The sequence below is a fragment of the Pelmatolapia mariae genome, linkage group LG18, assembly GCF_036321145.2.
Source record: "Pelmatolapia mariae isolate MD_Pm_ZW linkage group LG18, Pm_UMD_F_2, whole genome shotgun sequence".
Taxonomy (NCBI): domain Eukaryota; kingdom Metazoa; phylum Chordata; class Actinopteri; order Cichliformes; family Cichlidae; genus Pelmatolapia; species Pelmatolapia mariae.
Window position 1 is genome coordinate 11552780 of NC_086243.1, and position 21020 is coordinate 11573799.

At 41.7% G+C, this 21020-nt stretch overlaps 2 protein-coding genes across 2 annotated transcripts; one reads left to right on the top strand and one right to left on the bottom strand.

Annotated features, from left to right (window-relative positions):
* The first annotated feature begins 4252 nt into the window (after positions 1 to 4252).
* Positions 4253 to 11706, top strand: dmbx1a (diencephalon/mesencephalon homeobox 1a). Its single transcript, XM_063461885.1, has 5 exons — positions 4253 to 4538; positions 7587 to 7756; positions 8309 to 8487; positions 9064 to 9463; positions 9577 to 11706. The coding sequence occupies exons 2-5, from the start codon at positions 7603 to 7605 to the stop codon at positions 10014 to 10016; spliced, it is 1173 nt and encodes a 390-aa protein (XP_063317955.1). The 5' UTR covers positions 4253 to 4538; positions 7587 to 7602; the 3' UTR covers positions 10017 to 11706.
* Positions 11707 to 14491: 2785 nt separating this feature from the next.
* Positions 14492 to 20932, bottom strand: nsun4 (NOP2/Sun RNA methyltransferase 4). Its single transcript, XM_063461685.1, has 8 exons — positions 20826 to 20932; positions 19247 to 19466; positions 18841 to 18988; positions 18599 to 18753; positions 18312 to 18472; positions 18069 to 18193; positions 17791 to 17923; positions 14492 to 17655 (listed from the first exon to the last, which is right to left on the bottom strand). Exons 1-8 carry the CDS (start codon positions 20916 to 20918, stop codon positions 17512 to 17514), a joined length of 1179 nt encoding a protein of 392 aa, XP_063317755.1. The 5' UTR covers positions 20919 to 20932; the 3' UTR covers positions 14492 to 17511.
* Between the last annotated feature and the right edge of the window lie 88 nt (positions 20933 to 21020).

The window sequence follows — 21020 nt, forward strand, 5'->3', positions numbered from 1 at the left end:
TAGTCTGTAAAATAACACAGGTGGCTAGTTAGAGAATATAACCCAAAGCAGAACAGGAAAACTCCCAAACAGCTGAAACAGGGGTAACAAGATGGGCAGTGATTTAGAAACAATTTAAGAAAACTATTTTAAACATAAAATTGCAAAGAATTCTGGGTTTCTTTGGCACATGGAAATCATTAAAATATTCAGAAAGTGAGGCTGAAAACCAACACTGAATCACTGGGATATTTGCACCACTGCATTAAAAACAACATGATTCTACGCAAATGTCCATGGATTTGCAAACAGTGAACACAGTTTATGCTGCATCCAAAAAGACAAAAAGCAAGCAACAAACAAAAAAAGCAGCCAAAACGCTGCCATGTAATGAAAAAATATGAAAATCTACGACTTCTCTGGGTGAAGCGGAAAATCATTATTTAGTCTAAAGAATTCAATCAGAAATTCCTTTTTGTAAATGTTAGATGCCATGTCCTCGAGGCTAAAGAGGAGAGGGACTGTCCAGCTTGTAATAACCCCCTGATGGGGGTGAGGCTGACAGTGGGCATTAATGTACACGACAGGACTGCTGAATAGTAATTAATAATATGCAAAGGCTTTTTCACCAGAATGCGCTGCCATCCAGACATCTTTGCTTATTTCAGCAAGACAATACCAAACCACAGTATACAGGCAGCTTCTCAGTAAACAAATAATACTAACCCATAAACACTGTTGGGACTCTTAAATTGCACAGTCAGCGGTGCTTGCATTAATGAATACACATTTAATGTTAAGTTTGAGCCGATGCTGCAGGTTTTAGCCTCAAAATCAAGCCACATATTAATCAGACTGATTGAAATGCTTTTTTAGAACATCGCCCAAACCTGTTAAACAACGCTTTCTCATCATGAGTTTACATTGATCGACACACTTTTATTTTTAGTCATGGCCAAATTGGACACAGCATTAACACATTTGTGCCCACGTCCACTTTGGTGTTATCTTCACTTGTCAGCATAAAGAGATCCTCATGTTTTCTTAACAAATGCATCTCTTAAAATAACGTCCTGCTTAATGAACACACCAGCCTCATTCATTTCGACTGCAAAACATGAGCTGGGGTCTTTAAGTGAGAGATGCGCTACAGTTTGGCAGCACTTAACACTTGAAGCTTACCCGCAGGTGAGAGCTTGTCAGTATGACTTACCTCTTCCTGAAAACTTCTACCTCCTCCGTGTGATCTCCTGTTCAACCCGAGAGCGCGTGAGATTTTTTCTCTCTCTCTCTCCAACATCTCTTGTTTTCTCTCTTTTTTTCTCCCCCTCTCCCATTCTCTGCCACTCTCTAGTTTTTTCCTCTCTTTCTTTTCAACACATAGGTGGATTAAGGCAGAGGGGCTTTTGTTTAGATAAAGCGAAGGATTAGGGAGAGATTTGCCCCCATAAAGTTGTGGGCTTGATGGGCCTTTTATCCCTGCATGTCCCTAAAGCTGTGTTGCCTCTGGATTAGGACTATACAATGGGGCCCCTTGTGCAGAGGGATCCGGGCCAGAGAGAGACAGAGAGAGGGAGAGAGCAGAGAAGGCAAGGAAAATAAATGAGACAGAGGGATTGAGACAAGGGAGGAAAAGAGGGCAATAAGAAAGAGAGATGGGGATGGACAGAGGAAAAAAGAGGGGGAATTATCCAGCTTTTAGAGGAAACTGACAGGTTGAAAACTTTTAGAGGAGGGATTTGCCGAGGAGATCCTGAGATCTTGTCACAAATAAAAGGGATTTCAGGAGGATTCAGAGGTGTGGTGCTGACAATAAACCGCAAAATTGTTGCTGTCTCTTTAAATTCATATATCAAAATTTTTTTTTAAAGATATATATTTATATATATATGGAAAGCAGCTCTTACTGTGGAAGTGCTCCTAATATTGTGTGTAAGAGGTGGCTCCTGGCAAATTGCTTTGTTATTCTTGTCAAAAAAAAAGGTCTCCCGCAAGAAGTCGGTTTTAAACTACACATCAAAATGATTAATTGCTCTGGGATGAACAGATGCTGAAATACCCTTGAATGGTGCAGGAGAGGCTGAGGCTTGCTGGATTGCACACCTAATGTATTCATGAAGTTGCAGAAACATCATTAAGAGTATTAATTAGCTGGCAGAAGTGAGCGCATTAAAGATAGTTTTGTTCTTTGTCAAATAAAAAGCTCGATTTGTTAGTTATGCAAATAGGCTAAATAGTATGTGATAAAGGTGGAGGATAAAACCCGAAAAGAAAATCAATAACTCATCCTGAGCCATCCTGAGTTTTCTTTATTTTTTTTCTCCATCTAAAATGAACATTTTCAAATTTGGCGTTGCTCATCGTGTGGAGGTCATTGTTCGCCCACCTCGCTTTCAGCGGTGCATGGCTGGATGCAGGGGTAAGGGGAGCTGTTTTATGGCGTTTAAGCCCCTCAGATGCGCTGGACAGCTCTAGCCGCTCTAAGGAGCTTTAGGTGGAGAGGCGCTGAGAAGAAACTCTTTCTCGCTTTAATTGCTTTAGAGACGGTCCTCACAAAGAGACAGTGGCCAGATTTACCTCCCGTTTAAGTTCTTATTTCCATTGGTTCACAAGTTAATCCTCTTTCTTTCTCAGACCTCGGAGAAAACCGGAGTGATAGGAGCCTACCAAGGAGACACAACCAGAGAGGCACACGAGTATTTATTTTTTATTTATTATTTTTTTCAGGCGAGGGGAAAGAAAAAAAAAGACTTTGAAGAACACATGGAAAGGTTTTGGGATGATATAAAAAAAAGACTGAAAAAGAAAAATGACATAATAATAATAATAATAATAATAATTTTATTATTTGACAGCCTTACAATTATTAAATTCATAACTTCTCAAACATACCACTATTTCTTTATCGTTTGGCTTTGTTTATACACATCTAACGAGATTTTTGCTTTCAAATAAATAAATAAAATACGTGTGGACCCTCACCTTTGCCTTAATCTCTCTCTCTCTCTGTCACACACACACACACACACACACACACACACACACACACACACACACACACACACACACACACACACACGTTTAACTTTCAGATGACCCACGCAAACTTTTTCTGATACAGGCGCGCACACCGCTGGTTGCTCCTGTGAGTGACGCGCTCAGAGGCAGATGTGTTTTCTACGTGCCAGCACGCGTTAACATTAATATTCTTTATTCCGTGAAATCTTTTGTCTACCGTTCAGATTTGTTAGAGCGAAAAACATGGTCAGAGATTTTTTAAAAAGGAAGAAATAAAAGCGTTATAGGCCAAGCACTTTCCCAAAGAATCTCCCAACAAAATATGCAAGCTTTACATTAAAAGGATACTTTGCGCTGCCCTTAATTCGCTACCTAAACGGTTTTGCTCCGGGAGAAGAAATCTTCTCTGAAAACCCTTCAAGAAGAGAAGGGCATTATTGCCCTAATCCTCTTACCCGCAGTCATTTTAAGACAGGGGTTTTTGGAGGCTGAGATGGCGTCTTGTCTTTCCTATCCCATCCCAAATCCTTCCAGGCCGGGAGAGAGGCTAAAGGCAGCACCCTGGCATCTATTAGCCATCTCTCTAAAGTCTCTCTCTCCTCCACGGCATGGAGAAAAAGCCGAAAAGCAAACAAACTATGGGTCGGATGCTTGTGCTCTCTAAAACTAAAAAAACAATCGGATTCGTGAACGAAGTGCAGACAATCTGTCTGAAGACAGATTTGAGGAAAAAAAACTAAATATATTTCTTTTTTTCTCCACAGTTGTGTTTTCTGTATGCCTTATGAATTGTCGTGGGAGAATAACTTTACTCACCGATTCAAGGTTTAAGCTTAATAAAATAAAATAATAAAAATAATTACTGTATTAAATTACACCTCAAATATTCGCAGAGTAATGTAATTCATATCACTCCATCACGATGGTAAAACAACATAGCCTACATTCCCGTAAAGTATCCAATATAAACCTTCACTTGTCATGTTTCAGGTTTGTTTATCAACTCCAGAATAAGAGGGGAAAAAATGTGTCCACGGTCACGGGTGGATTTCAGCGGGCGTAATGTGCTTAAATTGATCATATTTGGAAAATAACTCCAGACGTCAGTGCACCGACACGCCACTAGACCCTCAGCTGTGTCGCTCCCTTAACTGGCAGCACCGAGAGCCAATAGAAAGCTCGTACGACCCCAGCGAGGCTCTACTTAAAATCCCAGCTCGGGGATCTCGCGCTCCAGCAGATGGCGGCTTCCCACTTGTGCGCGAGACGCAGAGAGAGAGAGAGAGAGAGAGCGAGAGCGAGCGAGAGAGCAAGAGGAGCGCGAGCGGACGGGCTTTGAGCGAAGCAGCACGCGGGGAGGACTTTTTCCATTGAGCTGACTTGTCATCTCACTGGCGGACAAAAAGGACGGTAAAGAGGGCAAAAACACACCCGACAGAGCCGCTAAAAGATCCGAAAAGAAGAGGAAGAGGAAACGGAGGAGCTTGGGTTCTTTCTGTTTGTGGAGGAGGTGACAGTGAAGAAAACTACCGGCGCAGGAGGTAAAAAACAAACAACCTCAAAATAGAAAAAAATCTTTAACTTCCTCTTATTTATCTAGTCGTGTCTGTCTGTTTAGCTGTATATATATATATATATGTAAATATAAAGAAAAACAGCAGACTCCTACAGAGCAGCAGCGAGTCAATATGAAGTTTATAATGTTTGTAAAGTTTGTATGAAACGAACTGCAGGTTATTAGATGCTGTTGTGCTATTAGCTATTTGCAAATTGCATGTTTGTTTTTGCACTTGATGAAAATGAAAGCAGTGCTTTGGATGATTTTTTTTTTATTTTGTTTTAGTTATTTATTTTTTGTAATCGTCTGATTGCGAACGAAAATACACCCCATACTATTCACATAAGAAAAAAATTAACAGGATAACGTAGAAAAAAATATGCGCACATATTTATTTGTGCGCAAAATTAATATAACCTCAAAATTAAAGGCCTCCTCATTTTTTGACAGCGTCTCACTTATTCTCTTCTTTTACTTTTATGAACTTCACTGTAATTTTTCAAAAACAGTTTCTTAAAAAACCAAAATAACAAAAGTTTCATTTCAGTGTGATTAAAATGGCTTAAAATGTTAATTAAATGCTGACAATTAAATATATATAGACAGTAAAACACCTAAATTTAAATCTGGTCTGAACGTAACAAATATCATTCATAACAGCAGCTCAGGGAAAAATTACAGATGTTCCTCGCCCTCTGACAGTTTTACACTAGTGACACAGCAAAGAGCAGATTGTCAGGTCGACTCAGTCCCCGGAGGGCTGTTAGCAAATAACATTTTTCCTAATTTAGTCGGATCAAAGAGTTGCACTGTACATGCCAATTTACATAATGACGGTTTCATTATCGAAGCACTGAGCAGGGCAGCCAGGAGGGCCCAGAGCCTGGAGCAACGAGAGACTTATGAATGACAATAACACCGCGGACACGGCTTACAGCGACGGGCTATTGTGCAGAATCTGATAGGGACAGGAGATACAGGCTATAACTAGTATTTTTAAAGCTGGAAACAACGAGAAGTCGGGTATAAAGTAGAAGTTTACCTGCCCACTAAACACGGGAAAACAGTGAAAGCATGCTTATGTGCAGCTTTGGTGGATTAAAACCAATGACAGATGGGTTTTATTCCATCTCTGCAGGCATGCAGGTTAAAACAAATACAAACATGTACTTTCTGCTCTCACTCCGCTGGATGGTGATTCATTTTTTATTTATTTTTTTCTTAAATCTTTTTCGACTAGAGGCTTAATTCATTTAATTTCAGAAGATGCAATGCAGAAAAAGGTAGCTGAGGAGAACCCAAGTCTGCCTGAACGCGCTCGCATGCACGCACGCACACACGAGGGAGCTCCGCCGCAGAGCTAAGCGCTGGGTCCCACTGTACGTCCGTCCATGTCAGCGGTGATGATAAATGGAGGGCCTCGCAGTCGAAACCTATTTGCACTTCCATTAGACGGGGAGCCAAATGGGGATCAACATGCATATTTTTACCCGCGGAGCAGCCATACATCTCAGCCAAAACGTTGCCCCGGGGCGATGGGATAAGAGGCCGCCAGAGAAGGGAAGGGGAGGTGTGTGTGTGTGTATGTGAAGGGGAGGGAGGGGGTACCCATTCAACTCAAATACTTGGGGGAGTAAAGTAAATGTTTAGCGAAGCACCTTCTGTCCCCGCGAATTAAACTATTCCCCACTGCCCTCTGATCACATTCATCAGCCGCCGGAGCCACTTAATAGGCTGGGAACGGGCACTGCGGGCGTCGCGCGCACACGCCAGAGCACGCACGCACGCACACGGCACTAAAAAGCCAAGAGAGGAGCAGAAAGAAACGCCTTTTACAACAACGGCAACCCGTGTGTGCTAAAACTGGCTCAACATCCTAAATTGTTTACATGTTATTATCAATAATAATAATGAGGAGAAAAAGAAGCTACCTAACTGAAATTAAATGAATCACATGTTTATCATAGTCGCAATCAAATTAACAACAAAGTCATAAATTACTATTATCCATCACAGCATTGAACAATTTAAACTCTTCACACTAACATGTAACATGTATGAGTTACTGGCCCCTTAGTATTACTGCATATTCTGATTTGTTACACGAAGAAGTCAAATTCATCTAGTTAAACAAAGCAGTTAAGAAATTAAATCACGGAGATAGCCCCTTCTGTCAGCCTCCTTGGTGCTAATACATATCTAATCGTGTCCTCAAGCGGTCTCATCTATGAAAATCTCGGTCGTGAAGGAGAACTACAAAATAGAGTTTTTGGAAATTGCTGCCTGGTGGACGATTTCCCTTCGATGACTTTCCTGCCTTTAAAGCTGCAAGTGTTCAGGCCTGTAAGACTTATTATTAATAGCATAAGACTACCAGTAAATGACTACCTTTGCTGTTAAATATGGGGACAAAAAGAAAAATATAGCCTTGAAAATTAACATCACTTGACCGGATTATTCATGACTTAATACTACTACTACTACTACTACTACTAATAATAATAATCCTGCTATCTGGTTGCACCTTTTACCACCGACACTCTTAGCAAATCAGCTTGTATCATGTCCTAACACATTTCATGAGCGCGTTGATCTGTCAAAGCAACGTTTTCAGTGGGGATTTAGGTTCTCTTGAACACACAAACGCCGGGAATAAATTCATGAATAAGGCATCCGTCACGGTTCATTATGGCGAAGAGTGATAATTACCCCAATTAAAAGTCTTTTGTATAATTAATGGATTGAATAGAGCGGTAATTGGATGTTAATGGATAACACTTTAGTCTGAGTGAGAACATTAAAATCTATTGGCCCCTGAGTGCGTGGGCCTACTGTCACTTACTAATAAAAACGCTGTGTGTGTGTGTGTGTGTGTGTGTGTCACAGTTCATCTGAACTGGATGTTTCTAAACCATTTGTTCTTCTAATAAAAAAAGGTTTTAGATCACGTGTTCAACAATGTTGCCTGCCAATCAGCAGTCACGCGTCCTCCCCTAACGCCAGATGCCCATCCTTCTCTTCCCTTCCGCAGGTAGCGACCTCTCACCATGCAGCACTACGGGGTGAACGGCTACTCTCTGCACGCCATGAACTCCCTCAGCGCCATGTACAACCTGCACCAGCAGGCCGCACAACAGGCGCAGCACGCGCCCGACTACCGGCCGTCCGTGCACGCGCTTACGTTGGCTGAGAGACTAGCTGGTAATTGAGTGCACGCTCACACACACAAGCAGGAGACAGTGTTTATAGAAACGAGCTTGAATTTGTTTGTTTGTTTTTTGTAAAAGGAAAAAAAAAGAGTATACATAGAGCCAAAATTCGCGTCTGTGATTGTTCTCATGTTGGCGTGTTGTTTCTAGAATATTTTTAATTAGGTGTCAATATTCGCTTTCACGATTAATCATCTTACACCGTGAAGGAATATAGCTGGGATCAGACTAAATAAACAAGTGAAATATGTGCTGTGGTAGGCCACAAAGACATTTAGTGACGTATTAGAGTTTTTTTTTTTTTTTTTTTTTTTAATAATTAGCCATTACAAAAATCTTTTTTTTCCTCTTTGGGAAAAGCAAAAGAAGAGAGTGGATAATATTAAAAACGTGTCTAAGCCCTCAAGCTTTTTTTAAGCAATAAATAAATAAATTAAATTAACAAATAAGCTGCCCCAAGTATGAAAGTGCCACACAAACCCACCCTGTTCAGTGAAATAAAACTTGCCGTGTGTTTTCTCTTCCAACGGCTGCACATTTCAAGACATCATCCTGGAGGCTCGCTACGGCTCTCAGCACCGCAAACAGCGCCGGAGCCGCACGGCCTTCACTGCGCAGCAGCTGGAAGCGCTGGAGAAGACTTTCCAGAAGACCCATTACCCGGATGTGGTGATGAGGGAGCGACTTGCCATGTGCACCAATTTGCCCGAGGCCCGCGTGCAGGTAGGCACGTCCGAAGAAGAATAATAAAAATATAATATAAAAATATATTATTTTATATTAGTGTTGGGTTTATGACGTTAGAGATAGAGATTTTATAAAAGATGGGAGACAGTTTTAAGTAAAACAAACAAAATTTCTGTCTTCATTTCACAAAAACACAGCTTGAAACACTTCAATAAAATACGTGATTAGCAGTGATAAAAACAGTATCTAAACGATATTTATAAGCAGTGTTATGGCTTTTGTAGATTGTGAAGTTTTGCATTATCATCCACAAAAGATTGTTCATCTGAACAACCTAAAAAAAAACAACCTAAAAAAAAGTTGTAAAAAACTGCCAGCTCATAAGTATAAAATTTTTGAAGCTTGATTGTGAATTTAAAGCTTGTGCACTTGAGCATATTATCTTTTATTTTTTGATTTAACCCCCCCACCCCCCAACAAGATCAAAACAAAGAACACAACAAATTAATAAAAACAAAAAACTTCTGGAACATAGAGGATCACTTATCGCAATGCACTAAAGTCTCTACCCCAGTTTCCTATTAACGGTCTATAATAATCTTTATCCTCCAGGTTTGGTTCAAAAACCGCAGAGCAAAGTTTCGTAAGAAGCAGCGCAGCCTCCAGAAGGAGCAGCTTCAGAAGCAGAAGGAGGTGTCCGGGGAAGGAGGAAGCGAGAAGGAGGACACGCCTCCCTCCACCACTATCCTTTCTGATACCCAGCTTCCACCTTCATCCTCCTCCTCCTCCTCATCCTCCCTGGAGACAGAGGGTCCTGTGGTTCATCCTGTTCCACTGGACATGGAGCTGAACGTCACGTCAGCAGAACATTCAGGCAGCGAGTCGGCAACAGAGGATAATGCCACCGATAAGGAGGACGAGAGCAAATCCCAGAAAGAGGAAATGAAGTGTGAAAGGGCGGTGACACCTGGGGACGACTCTCCAGCTTGTAAAAGACTCAGCCCTAAACCAGGTAAGAATACTAAGTACAAGTCCTTTTTATCCTTGGCAAACTTAATGCATTAAATCAGCTGACTACTAAAGCATATATATAAAATTTTCTTAACCCTCTTTGTCCCTGTACAGATTCCCCCCTGGTCTCTCCGTCAGTGACACCTTCGTCCTCCAGCAGCAGCCTGGCCGGCACCGGTCCTCTCTCTCAGAGCCACTCTTACTCTTCGTCCCCCCTCAGTCTGTTTCGTCTGCAGGAGCAGTTCCGCCAGCACATGGCCGCCACCAACAACCTGGTGCACTACCCCGCTTTTGACCTCGCTGCCCCGTCTTCACTTCCCTACCTGGGAATGAATGTTAACATGCCCCCTGCGCCACTGGGCTCTCTGCCCTGCCAGTCCTACTATCAGTCCCTGTCCCATCATGCACAGCAGGTGTGGAACAGCCCGCTGCTGCAGGCATCAACTGCAGGCGGCCTCACCAGCCACAACAGCAAGACCACCAGCATTGAGAACCTGCGTCTGAGGGCCAAGCAGCACGCCGCCTCGCTGGGACTGGACACAATGTCTAACTGAGAATCAGAAGGGGTGAAAGATGGCGTAAACTAGGCCAGAGCCTGCACATTACCATACCCTACTGCGTGTCCGTGTGGCTGTGATAGCTCTTTAGGAAGCATACAAGGACTCCTCCAGCAGATGGGCACAGAACATACAGAGATGTTCGTAAATAAAACATGCCAAAATGCTTTGGACCTACAGATCTCCATTTAACATCTCTTCAAGAAGCACCACATGTCGACCACCTGCCCAACTTCTCATAGCTTCTGTTGCAGCTCAGCGTATCGTTGCAAAAAGAAAACCACCAAGATAATGGACAGCACTGCTGTAAGATGCAACACTCCATAAAATGAAAATACTTCCAACAGTCATGCAATGCTGGACCTTCCTAAATAAATGAAAAAGAATCATGAAAAATGGTGTGAACGGCTGGATGCGCTCACTTAAACAAAGCAAAACAAGAAAAATAACAATGCAAACAATGTTTACAAGAACAATGTGAATAAATGAGGCACTTTGGAAGGAATCACTCGTGCAGCAAAGAGACATTTCAGTGAAGCCGTGTGGTTATGTACATACCACGTAAAACACAACAGCACATAAATAAAAATAAACCCTAGTCATGTTGTCCTCAACACCATAATTAAAAGTGACTAATTCGCCAGTTTAATAGCCACTAATATGCCACTTTGTACAGAGGCTGGCTTGATAATGAGAAAATGATTTCAGTGACTAAATTCTCAGAGGTTTTAATTACATTTTGCCCTGGGCTGAGGGAGCTGGGGCGAGCGCAATTACGAACATGCGTAACACTTAATGCAGCATTTTTAGATTCAAAGAGTCCGTACGCCAAAACTGTTGACTGAGGCAGACGCACGACTTTGCAATGACTTGTTCATCTTCTGTGAATACAGAACGATGGTAAACATATTAGGACTCGGTTAAATATTGTCTTGACTTGTATTATTCCCGCCTTAATAGTCTCTCGAGGAAACATGCAGCTTTTCATTGAAAGCCACACCGTCAGCACTTGATGAGAATCACACACGTCTCTGATGTTTTCCGTTAATGTGTTTTGGAAGATAATGTCTTCAAATGAAAAAAAAGCACATTATTTTAATATGTAAAATACAAAAAAAGTCTATCTATTAATGTTTACTGGTAAAGTAATTGTAAAGTTCCTATTATGTTGTATAATTAATAATAATGGACTCTGTCTCAGATAAAATTCCTTGTCAGATTGTAAGATTGTATTTACTGAGCTCACCGACAGCCCTGTCCACCCCCTCCTGTCTTGGTTGTCTGTTTAACACTCCTGGATTGAACTGATATTTAAAATTTTAAGTTTTTTTTCCTTCTTCGAGAATTAATTTAAAAGAAGAACCTGAGCACATTTAAATTTTCTGGAAAACTACCACCCTCCGTGTTTTTCAATCAATCCAGGTGTAAAAGCAAAAGAAGGAGAAGACATCTCAGTGAATGATTGACCTGAGTCCTCTGTGCTCTGCTGTCTCAACTCTATTTGAGTTCTGTTGTTGTTTCTAATGCTGTTCCCCGACTGTTTCTGTCAAACTACTTGGTCCGGTGCTAAATAGATATGTAAAGGTGGAGGAGAGCGACCGGACCATCAGCAGTGTTGTTTTCTTTGCTCCTCTCAATAATGTAGACTTGAACTTGTGTTGTTGTAAAATAACTTCAAATAAAAACATTGCCTGAAGATCTTTACAATGAAGACTTCTTGATTTTTGCTGAAGATTTAAACGGGACGGGTGTTCACGGACAAACCTTGAAAAAAAGTCATTAAACAGCACGAAGTTAAAGATATGACGAGCATATGATCAAGCTTTATATTTGTAATATTGTTACACCATTTTTCAGATAAGCAAAACATAAAACCTACTGACTAAGTGAAGGACCTTAAAGTCCTGCAATTAATATAAGCAAGTACATATTTAATATATCAGTTTAGTCTGAAGACATGGATGATGAGAAGAGAGAACGAGCAAAGCAAAGAAAAGGCACGGGGACGATGAAAGAGTGGAGGGAAGGTCAAATTTAAAGAACACTAAAAATACAAACACAAATACATGAGAATTTGCAACAAGACAAAGGGTACAGGAGCAAAAAAAAGAAACATGTAATCTGAAATATCTGGGAAATAAAAAGCAGCGTGGGGACATACGGCATCCCCAATGAATAAGCAGGCCATTATCCTGAAGAATGACAGCCTGGGGCGGTGATTATGCTGCTATTATATCTTTAACAGCATGGTTTGTCAAAATGCAGACCCCCACCCAACCGTACTCTCTCTCTCTCTCTCTCTCTCTCTCTCACACACACACACACACACACACTCGCAGACACTCAGGGCAACTGGGCATCTCTGCCACATCCTCTAAAGCACGCCCTTGCTCCTCTCACAGTAAACTTTACATGTATTGTATGTGACATTGTTCTGCTCTTAAATGAGTTGGCCTTGAATATCTATCTATCTATCTATCTATCTATCTATCTATCTATCTATCTATCTATCTATCTATCTATCTATCTATCTATCTATCTATCTATCTATCTATCTATCTATCTATCTATATATACATATGTCCCTCTCAGTGTGTGTGTATACGTGTGTGTAAATAACTAATGCACCTCGGCTGCAGTTATGAACGACCGCTTCCCAAAATTTGGACAGAAGGGGATAATGATCTCACCAGATTAGCAGCGTTAATGTGGGTGTAACACCTCACCCTAAACCTTGTTGTGTTTTATTACACCACATACACGCGCGTGTCCTCGGCCAAGGGCACGCTGATGTGTGACTGATATGTCTGCATCCAAAGTGAATGTCCTTGTTATCCAGAGGAGGAATCTGTCCAGGTACATGGCAGGATTTCCTCTCATGGGGCTTTGGACCAGAGAACATAACAATAGTCTTGTTCCAAATGTTCACTTTTCCCCCCCTTAACACCCATTCCTCCCCCAACACACACACACCCTGGGGGCTGAACAGGGATTGCTTGATTGTACTGCTGCAGGGTCAAGTGTGTTGAGCCCTTGATGCTGGATCAGGCGCTTCCATCTCTAACACTCAGGGCTGTACATTCACTGAGGCCATAGCCACTTATTTGTAGGCAGTTAAAGATGCCCATTTACTTTCCTTAAAGCAAGTGATGGCGATGTGTGTGTTGTGTGTGTATCTGTAAAAAAATCCATCCAGTCTTGCAAACTTTTAGTTTGTAAAAAGCATCAAAATATGCTTCTGTTTTATTTTTTCTGGACTTGTTAGTCTGACTCTCTGTCATGCACACACACACACACACACACACACACACACACACACACACACACACACACACACACACACACACAGAGCCCCTCGGAGCAGGACCCCCACACAAAAATCACAGTGTACCATTCAATCAGTGCTTTTTCTCCCTCCTCTCCATGGTTCTCTCAAAGGTTTAAACCATGGCGAGAATGAAAACTGCCAGTGTTGGAAATCTCGGCCCATTGAGTAGGTGACAGGGTCTGCCAGAATATGATCCTAATCCTGTTTCCAGCATTCTTTTAGGCCAGTGGCATTGCCATTTCGCAGCATATTCTCTGAGCTGTCAGACCCGGGGAAATCCCTCTAATAGTGCATTGCCCAGATACACATCAAAGCTCTCCTGGAAACCACCAGCACGAACTTAAGGGAGAGGGAAGCACAAGTACAATCAGACTCACAGCTGCACAGGAAAAAAAAAAGGCTTCGTCATTTAACTCATATTTTCTGCCTAAAAGTGGAAACAATCGTTGCCACTTTCCCTAACACCTTTCACAGACATAAACAGAGGGAAATGGGTTACGTGGACAGAGAAACAAAGAAGAGAGTGATATCAAGAGGCAGACAACAGGTGGCTAAACTGTGTATCCAGGGCCACCCTCCTTTAGTTCCACTTCATCTTCCATTTTCTTCTTGTCCTTTTTCTCTTAAACACTCTGACTGCCATCTCGCCCCTTCCCGGGTAATCTTCTTAAAGAGAAGAAAACCCCCATTCTCTCTCTTCTTAATCTGGCTGCAGTCTAAACCTTGGGGTGCATTTCCAATGTGGGCGTCACTAAAGCAAACGGGAGCTCTCCCAGCCACTTCACGAAGCATCGAGTCTGTCGACGGATGCTTAGATTACACAGTGAAAACGCGTCTAGTATATGAACCTCATTTTATGAAAATAACTCACGGCCCGCCGTTAAGTGGTACGGTGTTGGTATGGGCCTGTTGGATCAAACTGTAAGGTCCATGTGAAATATTTAAGCCACAGATTAGTGGCTTGTGATATGGATAAAACCTTTGCATGATAAACTCAACAGGTAACACAGTAGTTATAGTCACTGAAAACAGACTCCTGTACATGTGTAGAAAATCCATCACAAATTCTTTTTATTATTTATTTTAAAAATTAATAATATTTACAACATTGAAAACAAATAAAACAAGTACATTCAGTGTGTATAAAACCTTGTATGTGTCTATTGGTGAGGTTTGCTTCACTGCTGTGGCTGTAGATCTACTGTTCCAGTGTAACCGTTGAGTAATTATAAATTATTCAAAGTGGAAAACTCTGAAAATTAAAGAAAAAGGCAGGCCCACTGCTCTCAGTCCGTCTCCACCTCTCTCAAGTTTCTAACATTTCCACACAAGCATCAGAAAACACAACGTGCAAATGATCTTTTGATAAAATGTAAATAGACGACTGGATGCCTGTAAATATGAGCGAGCTGTGGAGCTGAACAGTAAAGAGACGAACAGCTGCACTCTGAAAATGAAGAAGAAAAAAAACGCGCACACACACTCTATAGCATTTCTGTGCACTCTGTGGTTGAGAACAGCAGAGAGCACATCCTGCTGGGCTCAAGTCTACATTAATGTATCTGCAACAAAGACCCCCACTGCTGAGATCTTCTGCCCCGCTGCTAGCTGGGACACGAGTCTGAACTTCACCTCTGGGCTGGAATCTCCACAGCGGGAAGAGCAGCTTAACTACTACAACCTGCAACATTCCTCCATGTGCGTCTTTACCAAACAGACACCTTAAAGTTCACTTTGAACCGCTGACGGCACAAACACTGATTTAACTATTAAAACAACCTGCTGTAGATGCTCAGTTTTAACATTCATTCCGAGCTCGTGAGGCACAAGGTGAAAACATCAAACCATTAGTGTTTTTGCAGGTTTATTAACAAAAATTGTACTAGAAAACACAGCGGAAGCATGTGGGTGTGTAGTTAAATCCATAATATTCATCTTTCTAATACACAGCATGTCTCCCTAACACAGGCTTACACACAGGGACACAAACGCACAGCGCTTCATTGGCTAATTCAATAATAAAGCAGGCAGCCAGTCGAGTCTATAGACAGGCAGAATAGAGAGTAACTCATCTCTAACAGTCTGCCGTCTCCTGAGTGTTAAAACATGTAAATTTATGTAGGAGCCCATAGGAAACACATATTTACAATACGTTTAGGTAATCACAAGATATGCGAGGAGGCATTCGAGGCCCTGGGGACGAACGCAGTCAATACAAAAATAGTTTTTATGTGTCATTAATTCCCCCTGCATTCCCCGATACATCCCCCTTTTACCGCAGTAATACAGTAATCACTCACAATCGCACAGAAAATTATCTGCACTCATCTGTGGAATAAAAAAAAGCGGAGGGGCAAAACAGGGCGAGTCGTCCCATTTTAGCTCTCTGCTGCCTCTTTAATGTTCATCTGGGAGCCGCATGGCTGACGTCCATCCCGGCACGGGGATGGGAGTCAGCTCCGGAGCAGCTTAATGACAGTGGGATGTGGATGGTGGACTCGTTAAGAAACACACGCACACACAGAGACACACACCTTTTTTCATGCTACATTGCCTGGGCCAGGACAACATAAAGGGTCATCGGCGGTGTGATGGAAAAAAAAAGAAAAAGAGGCACCTCTGCGCTCACATTAGGCTGTGATAAGAGAAACATTTCACCTCTGAGTGATGTCAATGCAAAAACGGACTCAATCCAGCTATAGTAATGAAAGCTGCGCAGATTCAGATGTGAGAAGCCAAATGGTCAAAGAAGTCATTACCTGCCTTTTCATTATGCCCTCCTCTCACACAGCCATATATCGCATTATTAGGCAAAGCCATCAAACCTGATGAATAAGCAAAGAACAAGACAAGCCCATTTTCATTGCCGAGCTAAAGAGAGCAGGTAATTCTGATGGAAATTTGTGTTTTTTTCCCCAAACCACAAACATCATCCCTGTGCAGCTGACAAAGTACAGCAAGACAAACACACATAGTCGAATTACAGTAGCATTTCCACATATAAACGCTCAGTGTCCTCTAGTGGACAAGGAAGATACAGGACAATTGTGCTCTTGATCTACTGTTGACACCTAGAGGGCAAAAATTAAACAGCAACTCATAAATAGTTATATATGAGTGGAGGAGACCTTTAAACAAAATGACACATCCTTCCTAATTGTAATCTTAATCCTCTGTCCATTGTTTTCTTGTAGCTATCGCCTGTAACTTACGATCACTATCAGACGAGCACGACTTAAATATTAACATTCAATCATACTCAAAATGTGATAAGAACGTACAGATGTACAGTACTGACTAACAACTTATTGAATGACTATTTGACTTCTTCTCACACTACCATATGCATATCCTGGTTGTGTGTCACATCTCTTTAATATGTCACAGTAGAAAAGATCTGTGCAAAGAACACTCTGGTGTTGGTGTTAAGGGACTGTCCGCAAGGTGCACTGTGTCCCCTCGGGTGAATTCTAGTGATAATGTAACTTTAAGTTACATTAATTTGAATGGTTTACTGATAAAAAACCTAAACATCCACATCCACATGTCAGTAAGTTCAGTTTAATTATTCGTTTAACAGCAGTTTAGTGCTTCCGCATCAATCATGATGACCAGCATGAATGATGAGGACACTGAAGGTACCGGTCAATGCAGGCCAGACTTTAGGAAGTACTCCTCACGTCCCTTTGAAACTAAAAAGAGGTCATTCATCAGCTCGTGCAGCTAGTTTTAAAGCATAAGGACCCTACTAGAAAGCTGCAAAAAAAAATGTTAGGATTTGGATGGGATATTGTGCGCTCAGAGTCACCTGTCCTCGTGTCTGGTGAATTCACTGATCCAATTCTGCACTGAGAAAAATCTCTTTCCCATTTGCTTTACCTGCACAATCTAAAACTGATATTATTTACATGTGCTGTGCAGCCTGCAAAGGTGACCCAGTGTTAAGGCTTAGTAATCATATAGGACTGAGAAAACAGAGGAAAAAGGAGAAACGTCTCTGAGAGTCATGGTTGGCTTAGAAGGCTTCAAAAAGCTCCAGAACACAGTTATGATGAAAGCCCGGGTCCACCAGAAGCAGTTTGCAAATCCAGCTGACTCTAAATCTGGCAGCAGAGTTGCTCAGTATTTGAAAGTCTCAGGCGAACTTGTGCAAGAGTCCACGTCCTACGTCAGCCTCTTTAGCTTGCACATGTAAATGGGTCCAAAGTTAGCTGCTAGGTGCGGGATGACCATCTCGCCCAGGTGGAGGTCCGGAGCGAAGTGAAAGGTGTTCCCGAACATGCGCATCAGGGGCCTCAGATCCACAACCTGAATGTGATCGAGATATGAGGAAATAAAAGAAAAATGGGCAGTTATTCGAGGTCTGATTTCAGTTTCTGTGCGTTTTATATCTCCCACCACTTTGATGCGTTTCTTATTGATACAAAAAAGTGTCTCACTAACCTGTAGATGGATGCCATCTTTCTCTCGAGCTTGGTAGATAGCCTGTTCAACCACACTGAGGTTCTGGTTCTGTGAGAGCGTGCAGGTGGAGTAGAGGATCTCCCCACCAGGACAAGCGGCCTGGATTCCCGCTCTGCAGGAAACACAGAGGGTTCGATTTACATAACATCTAAATAAAAGTTCTCACTACCAGCTGTTATTTTGCTTAATTGTGCGCATATTTATATGAAACCATGCAAACTTTAACAGCCTCTTGTTCACATTTCCTCCAAACTTACAGCAGCAGCTCCAGCTGTAGCTGCGGCAGCCTGCGTCTCTCCCCAGTCCGACTCTTACTGAATATGTTGTTGTCGTCCTCCATGAGTGAATGTCTGTCTGTGGTGCAGGGAACGTCAACAAGGACCTGAATTTAGAGGGGAAAAAAAAGGAAAGGCTGAACAAAACAGTTTTTGAATAAAAACATAATGACAAAGAGCAAAACATGTGAAAAGGATGGAGGTGACAATGTGGCACTGGCTTACTCTGTCAAAAGTGTTGCTTTCAATTTCCCCCCATTTGGTGCCATCGAAAGAGGTGATGCGCAGGTTCTCATTTGTCAAATAATGCTTAGGAACATAGCTGTGGAGGACCTTCCTCAGTCGTAGTGTTCGAGACACTGAGCTGTCATTTATGCACAAAAACCCTTCGACATAAACACAAACAGGTGGACGGTTAACAGCAGAACAGCAAATAGAGAATAGGTGATAAAGACTTTTGGCCCGGCGATTCAAAAAACAAACTGAAAAAGGGTAAAAGTACTTTGACTTACTGATGGCCTGGGTCTGAAGCAAAGCCAGGGTCTTGCCTCCTGGAGCAGCACAGAGGTCAAGCACGCTGTGACCTTCTTGAACATCCAGTGCAAGACAGGGCAGCAGAGACGCTGCGTCCATCAGGTAGTAACCCAACAGGCCGTTCTTGTCTGGCCTGAAGAGGAGAAAAGAGAACTGAGGATCAGACTGCACGCTGCTAGAAGATGCTGTTGTTAGTAGCAGGATAGGAAATATTGCTCACCTTGCAGGCTTGAATCGTGTTACATCGCCTCTCGGAAACACTAAACACTTGATGTTTGGGCTTAGAGATAGCTGCTCACCATCAACGTCAGAGCTCCTAATGGAAACATCACTAGGTTCTTCTGATTTTTCCTCCAAGCAAGAAGGAACTGCAAATTATAGTCAGTCACTAGATGAGATAAGTGACTTTTTAATAGTGTTAATTACTAAGATATTGACTTTTTTTCCCAGTGAAATGTTTTAGTAAATAGTCTATTGAATGAATTTAAATCAAATCATTCACACTCCAGTGCTAGCTTCATAAAATTTTCTGAACTCTTCAGAGCATCAGAGATTGCCACAGCACAGCATTCCCTGCATCAGTAATAAGCAATAACCATAACTGTGACTGAGGCTAGCACACTTACCGTCTTTCTCTCTTTCACTGATGAAATCTACACATCCCTGAGCTTTGAGCTCTGTCAGAACAGCGTTATGGGAGAAATTATTGAGCAGGGCTCCATATTTTCTCTCTGACAGCATGGCGAGTCGCACTGAGGGCCACAGCTGCCCCAGCTGGGTGTTATAGGTGGCGTCAAAGTGATGCACGGCCAGTCTGGTGGGTGGGAGCTTGGGACGTGTAGCAGCCTGTCAGAGAGCAAAGGAGGAGGACATTTAATATAAATGTTAATTCATTTTTATCCATGCTCTCTTTGTGCCAATTTCAATATAAAATTTAAATGCCCAGGAGAGTGGAAAGCTGGCTTTAATACATGTAAAATTAGAGTAGACCTATAATGTACATCTGTGCACAAATATATGTACCTGACCATTTTCAGAGGCAAGTTTTCTTTTTGTAAAGCCACTCAACACTGACCTATGAATCATTTCAGAACAAAAAAAGTCTCCTAACTCAAATGATGAACCAGGGTTGTGTCTATACATAAAAAACAACTTAGCAAAGAACCAGTTTTAAATTGTATCTTTAGGCACTTTGTTACTACCAGGCTGTCACAAAACACATCATCTCTTCCAATTTCTTTAGTTGAATGTAAAATGAATGTAAAAAAAATGCCAAAGATAAAACAGTTTGATAGACATAAAACATCAGTTTTGGACTGATTTGACCAAAGAAACCAGACAAATCGAGAAAAAAAGGGGCTAAAACCCGTAAACTATCTACAATATGAACAGTATCTGAAAGTCATGTTGGGTGTTGGGGATCTCGTCAAAATGGATGAAACTATAAACACAGAAATGTATGGTCAAATTTTAATCCACTTTGCAACTCATCTAGGAAGTGTCTGACTGGCAACAGGATAATAAAAGTAAATCTGGATACAAAAACACAAAGTGAAACACTATCAGTCATGGATTGGGCCTCCCCAGAGCCCGGATTTCGACGTTACTGAAACAGTGTGGGATCATCTTGACAGATAACAAAACAAAAGGCCAACATCCAAAGATGAGCTCTGAATGTCCTTCAAGAAGCCCGAATAACTATTTCTGAAGATTACTTAAAGAAATGACAATAAGCTTGAATAAAGATTAGAATCTCAATACTGTGGATACTTAGTCAGCATCCACACTAATAAGAGAGTTCCTGCTGTGCTGAAGAATAAAGGTGGTCAAGGCAAATATTAACTTTCAAGGTCTTTAGATCTGTACAACCTCTGTCTTTACCTTATATCAGAATCAGAGTCAGAATACTTCACTAATCCCTAAGGAAATTATGTGGGTTACAGTTGCTCCAAGACAGTAACAGTAACAGACTAAACTATTCAAATAATACAATATGTTACAGAGTTTACCATTTTTTTTCTTTTTCACTGTGTTTAGCAGCCACACGAGATCTAAGTGCAAATACTATCTGGTATTATTAACGTCAGTTATTTATTTTCCTTTTTTTTTTTAAATTCCTGTCAGTCATCAGATTTTTTTCAGGATGCCTGCTCTGTGTTATACTTATACAAATGCTTTTTTTCTATCTTCCCGTTGAACACGTACCCATTTCTCTTTCACTCGGTGTCGTCTGGGTGTCAAACATCTTAAATCTTTAACTTTTCTTAACAGCAGGCTGGTGTCCCAGAGCAGCGCCATCTTGCCGTGCCCCAGCTTTTTTTCCGTCCGACTTTGCGCTGACAGTTAAACAATGGTTCCGCACGCATTGAATATTTGAATGGGGTAGGGCCTTACACAAAA